This window comes from Eublepharis macularius, chromosome 10, assembly GCF_028583425.1.
Source record: "Eublepharis macularius isolate TG4126 chromosome 10, MPM_Emac_v1.0, whole genome shotgun sequence".
Lineage (NCBI taxonomy): Eukaryota > Metazoa > Chordata > Lepidosauria > Squamata > Eublepharidae > Eublepharis > Eublepharis macularius.
The window spans coordinates 27,268,866-27,274,865 of record NC_072799.1 but is presented as its reverse complement, the minus strand read 5'-3'; the positions used below and the strand labels follow the sequence as shown (position 1 = coordinate 27,274,865).

At 42.3% G+C, this 6,000-nt stretch overlaps 1 protein-coding gene across 1 annotated transcript in view; it reads left to right on the top strand.

The window, feature by feature from the left end:
- Positions 1 to 214: 214 nt before the first annotated feature.
- EMCN (endomucin) overlaps positions 215 to 6,000 on the top strand; it is a 57,473-nt gene continuing 51,687 nt past the window's right edge. Inside the window, exon 1 of the mRNA XM_054990619.1 lies at positions 215 to 366. Coding sequence (XP_054846594.1) covers positions 300 to 366 — 67 coding nt within the window. The 5' untranslated portion in view covers positions 215 to 299. The remainder of the gene's footprint in view (positions 367 to 6,000) is intronic.

The window sequence follows — 6,000 nt, the reverse complement described above, 5'->3', positions numbered from 1 at the left end:
TCTTCAGAAACTTTCCTGACCTCTGAGGGCAAAGAAGAGCAAAATAAAGTGGTAACAAAAACATGGTAGCCTGCCAAAGAAAAGGAGTTCCTGTTAACAGGCTGAAACAATAAATCTCCTCTGTGCTGAACTCCCAGAGGGAGTCTGTCGTGTTTCCTCCTCTTCTTTATCAAGGCCCCCAAAATAAGCAGGAAGGGGCAGAGTCTCTGCACACCTTTCCCACTTGCTAATTAAGGCCCTGTCTCACAGCAAGAGAGTTTGTGGCCTGCTGTTTCTGAAAGGGAAGGCCGAGGGCAACTATGAAGCTCTTTGGAACTGTCCTCTTCTCTCTGGCTGTGTTCAGTTCTTGGAGTGCTGCTGACAATGGTAAGGCCATTTTTCCTCTTTGCTGTTCCTTCGACTTTCTTGTTGGACCACTCGGAGCAGACAGGAATCTTCCTTGTAAAGAGATTTCTGGCTAATAAATGTTTTAACCTGTTCTAACTGCTGCCTTCTCCCCGGTGGTCTGTCTTAGTTGCTTGATTCAAATTTGCCTGGGCGGTGTGGTTTCATGTCTGAAAGTGAATGAGGAGGAGGCTAGCTAAATTCCCCAAAAGAAGCTTCAGGGTTTTCACAGAAAACTATTTATTTTGGGGGAAACAATTTTAGGTAATCAGAAGTCTGACAAAAAAGGATGGGGGAAATAATTTTGAAAATCTCTGATTGTTGGTTTATGGTGCTTTATTGGCCTCGGCCTAATCCTACCAAAATTAGAATACTCAGCACATTAAACACCCATAGAAATTAACCCACCTCACCTAGACTATAGGCAATGCAATCAAAGAGGAGGAGAGACAGTATTATGCCGCTTATTATAGTTGCCTGCATAATTTTAGGCTAACCTTGAATTAAATGTAGTCAGTGATTTGGTATATTTCATTATTGCACTGGCATTTACAACCATTTTTATTTTTTAAAATGAAGAATGTGGAAGGAAAGAACTGTATTCCAATAAACAAACATAACAGATCTTTCTCTTTCTTTCTTTCTTTCTTTCTTTCTTTCTTTCTTTCTTTCTTTCTTTCTTTCTTTCTTTCTTTCTTTCTTTCTTTCTTTCCTTTGTAAAGAGTGTTTGTCAGAACAAAATAAATAATGTTCTCCAAAATGATAGCCAGAGAGCAACTGGAAATGTACTTTGACCGAGTTGGGAAAGAATTCCATTGGAAGGCCAGGACTTTCGAGTTTTGCAAAAAAAAAATACCAAAAAAGTGTGTGTATTGTGCTTTTTTAAAACAATAGCATCGACCCTTTTACAACTGTCATGATAGACTAGTTGATCAAGTGGCTATGAATCAGAATGTCTGTTATTAAAAAGGATTGTGTCAACAAAAGTATACATTCCAAAGCTTCTTTCCCTCTTTGAGCTACTTGTTAGGAACTGAAAGAAAATAAACAGGAACCTTGTATGTCATCATAACCCATGTTATTGTCAGGCTCATTGCTGTTAAAAATGTGGCATCAGAGATTGGCATTAATAGTCTTGCTGCTGAAAGATCTGCTTTTAAACCCCTGTCCATGTCAGTGTGAAGCCTGAAAGGCCAGGTTGGAGGTCCACTAATGCTGTCTGAAAGCGTTAGAATAAGGAACCTTGCTGCCATTGTTAAACTGTGAATGAATTATATGATTTCTGTGGAGCAAAACGGAAAAGGATCAATAGAGGCAGCCTCCACTTTGTGCCCTACTTATGAGAAAGCAGCATAGCAAGAGGATGCACTACGCAGTCTTTTAATGCTGTTTCTTTGTTCTTCCAGAAAGTAATTGGATGTATGCAAAACTATGACTGATATACATAGAGATTATTATGCAAATAATAAAATATAACATGAACAGTGCCTTGCTTAGTTTTGTTTCCCCGTATACAAATGACCTCCAAACGTATGAGCTCAGGAAACTGCTTTGGTAAGCCATAGAGAATGAGTAGTTCCGTTTTGCTAAAGGAAACAAGCCTTTTGGCACCTACTTTTATACAGATGCCAATCAGAAATAGCAGAATATAAATCAGAGCAATTATTTTATAAATTATATTGCTATTGTTTTATGTTAGGTTTGCCAGCTCCAGGCTGAGAAATTCCTAGAGATTTGGAGGGTGGAGCTTCAAGAGGGTGGGGTTTGGGGAGGGACCTCAGTGGGGCATAATGGCATAGAGTCCACCCTCCAAAGCAACCATTTTTCTCCCGAGAAACTGATCTCTTTGACCTGGAGATTAGTTGTAATTCTAGGAGATCTCTAGCCACCACCTGGAGGCTGGCAACCCCAGTTTATGCGTATGAAGATAAGAGAGATCTATGATGTATCTAGAAGGCTTGTGAAGAATTTTGGGAAGGGAAACATTTAGGAAATTGCACTCCTTCTGAACCAAGGGAGGATCTCAGGGGCTTTAGCAGGCTAATTTCCCCTCTACTTCTTTTTTCTTTAACTGATTTTCAGCTGGTATCGATATCTGTGTCTTGTAGCTATTTTGAGGTTTTCTTTTTGTTGTTGGTGGTGGTAGTAGTTGATTTGCAAAGTTATTTTTTGTTGCACATGTGGGGAATGCTCCTAATTTTTATGTGGGCGAGTTGGTTTTACTGCTTTCATGATTATGGGAGCAGCCACTTCATTAGCAGGAAGAGAGATTATATTTTTATCTCACTTTTTCTTCCAGCTCAGGGCAGAATGTATGGCTTTCTGATTCACCGGATTATCTTTACAGAAACCCTGTGAGGTAGGTTAGTATGAGACAGAGTGACTGGCCCCAGGTTACCCAGTGAGCTTCCTATCAAGTGACACTGACACCATGATGTCCCACTACACAGTGAGAGCAAGAGAAAGCTGTGGACGCATTCGGTGCCCATCAATCCACTAGGGCCTAATTTCCATGTTTCTGCAGATTGCAGAGCTGATGCATGGGGACAGCACATGACATTCTTGCGCATGTATTCTTAGTGTATTTATTTGTATATATTTATGCCCTGTTGCCGAATGCATGATGATTGCATTCACTGAATCACGGTAAATAAATACTTGTCCACCAGTTTCTGCACGGACACTTAACATTTAATGCCCTATTTGTGTTTGTGCCACAGGGACGCTCTTGCAAGTGTCAATTGAGGGGAGAGAGAGGCAAGTAGACATGGACACGAACGGAAAAAAACCCCGAACACCCTGTTTGTCGTTCGGTGCCATCCACGAACAACCAACATGGATTAACATGGACTGTTCCCGGACATGTTCATGGTTCGTTGTTCGTGGGGGCCAGAACCAGATTCTCCCATACTTCTCAGCAGCTGATTTGGGCCCCAAATAGGCTGAATCAGGCCTGTTTGAAGCCCCAATGAACCTGCTGTGAAGCGCGCACGCCTCCCCTGCCTTGCACGATGACATCACTTCCTAGAAGTGATGTCCTCATGCAGGCATGGGGCTGCGTGCATGTGCTGCATGTGTGCACAACAAAAATGCCAACCAGGTAAGTGCTGCCCCTCCTCCCACAGGGAGAGTAAGGGGACCTGGCACCTCTACCCAAACCTCACCCTCTCCAGGCTCCTCCCCTAAAATCTCCAGGAATTCCCCAACCAGGAGCTGGCAACCCTACCCTCATGTCTTCTTGCTAATGTAAATTGCAGAAGGCTATAGCTGTTAGAAGATGGCAAATATAGCATTAGAGGATATGCCAGTGGAAGAAGCCTGGGAAATACGGTATGCTCTGTTCTATTCCACTTCTAATGTCAGTGTTGGATCGGCACCCTGATGCAGAGAACCTTACATGCAGCAGCGAATCTCTGAACCTGTCTAATAATATTTTTGTGGTAGGGATGTGAGAGCAGATGGACATAGCTGGTTTGTTGCAGGGTCCCCCCCCCCCGAGTCTTGTCCCTGCCAGGTTACCTTTTTTTGCTTCTGGTGAGTACTTCATTCTGGGTGCTGCCTGACCTTCCCTATATGAGCATTGTCTTTCAAGGAGTTCAAAACAGCTTTCACCTCATGACGCCCCTGTGAAGTAAGGTTAGATTGAGAGCCAAACTAGACATTATGATGGCCTTGGGTCTGATGTGTGGCTGTCAGCATCATTTTAGAGAAGAATCTGGCCATTTAAAAATGCCTCGAGGGCCCTCCACAGCTATTTTGAGACCGGAAACAGCATGGGGGGGGGAGATCGCCATATTGGGCCCCTGCAACATTTTTAAATGGCCAAATCCTTCTCTAAGATGGCATCAGTGTCACATTTACTTTGGCCCTGAGAAAGAGATTTCCCAAGACTAACCCAAAAGAAAAACTGAGTTCAAAATCAGAAGCTGGCAAGGAGGAAGAGAAAGAAGCAGGTATTTTCCTGCTAGTATCGTCATCCAAGAAATGAGTTGCTTAGCTGAAGAGCAAGCTAGTTCAGTAGAACTTGATGGTCAGGAAATAGACCTTAGGATCAACTGACCAAGCTTGGGGCAGCTCATATTAGAGGCATCCTTGAACTACAGGCTATAAGGTTTTCTGTGAAAACAGGAGTTGATATAACAAAATCTGGCTGCTGGGATCCCAACCACCAAGACCAGTGTGACTCAGCAGCCCTGTTCAGCTATTACAGTTTTCACACATTATGCATTATGGAAGAATATGTGACCTGTGATGTTCCCAATACATACAGTTGCCATTTTGTGTGAATAGGGCAGCATGCGTATTTTCCAAGTCTGGTACCCATAAGGTACCCTCAAAAATCTGGCTTTCAGAGCATGTGTACTAAGGCTGGGAATAAGGCCTTTCTCACACAGCCTTTGTGAAGAATTTTGGATTCTGGTTGCAAATCAGTTTTTTGTGCCCTTTCAGGCACAACTGGTTTGGCTGCTGATTGCTAATGAATGTTTTTAAACTTTTCACAGGTTAAAAACTGTATGTGTCTGTTTGCAATGTGGACTTGAACCTTTTTTAAAAACTGTTTTCCCCATTCTCTGCTTATCAGTGCACTTCCAGCTCACTGCAGACTACTGTCTGAAATGTCCATAGCACTTCCAACAGTACTGTAATTTTAATTTCCCCTCCCAATTCCAGCATGCTCTTATTTTAAACATATATATATAGATTAGTGCTATAGTACTATAGCATTATAACAACAGGTATAGCAGGTTCTCTGAATTCTCAGCTTTCTTTTTTTTTTAAAGTAAGTCCCTAGTCCCTTCCTTTTTGGAGATATGTCACATGGGAAGGGGCTTGGAGACTTACCTTTTTTTTAAAAAAAAATGAAGTGGTTCAGAGAACCTATTATACCTATAGCACTGTGATATTTTTGTGCCAATTTTTTTAAAAAAAATAAATGCAAAAGCCGTGATGGCACAGGGGAGGACAGGAGCCACTTCTGGCACCAGAAAAAAGCGGCACTATTTGAAATGGCCAGACTGATTCACACATAGTTCATAAATGGATGTAAATGCTGTCAAAGGCTTTCACGGCCGGTGAAAGATGGTTGTGGATTTTCCGGGCTGTATCGCCCGGAATGCCAAGACCATGGCTATACAGCCCGTAAAACCCACAACAACCATCGATGTAAATGCTGTTTGAAACTGCTGCTCCTGCATCACTCTACACGAAGTTAGGGAAGCAACAAATAACAATTGAGTTAAAATGGAAATGTGAAAGGGGCGTAAGTGTATTGCCATCTTTGCACAAAATGGCAGCCATGCATATCGAGAGGTTCACACATAGGAATATTGCTCCTGATGCACTGTTGAATTGCCAAAATTGTAATGACCGTACCGGGATGGTGAGGATCAGTATTCTGATGGTGAAGGAGATAAATTGAACTCTACCGGTTTGCGTATCTTATCCTTCTCTGGAATTTCATATTCCCTCTTTTTCTGCAGGGAAGGATCCCCCGCAATCAGAGTGCCGTTCAGCAAGAATGTGAGGCTGGTGATTGTACATAAAGACATTTGAACTATGTGCATAGGCTTAGAAATCATTGACACCTATCTTTTCATTCTTGGTACCAGAGTAATA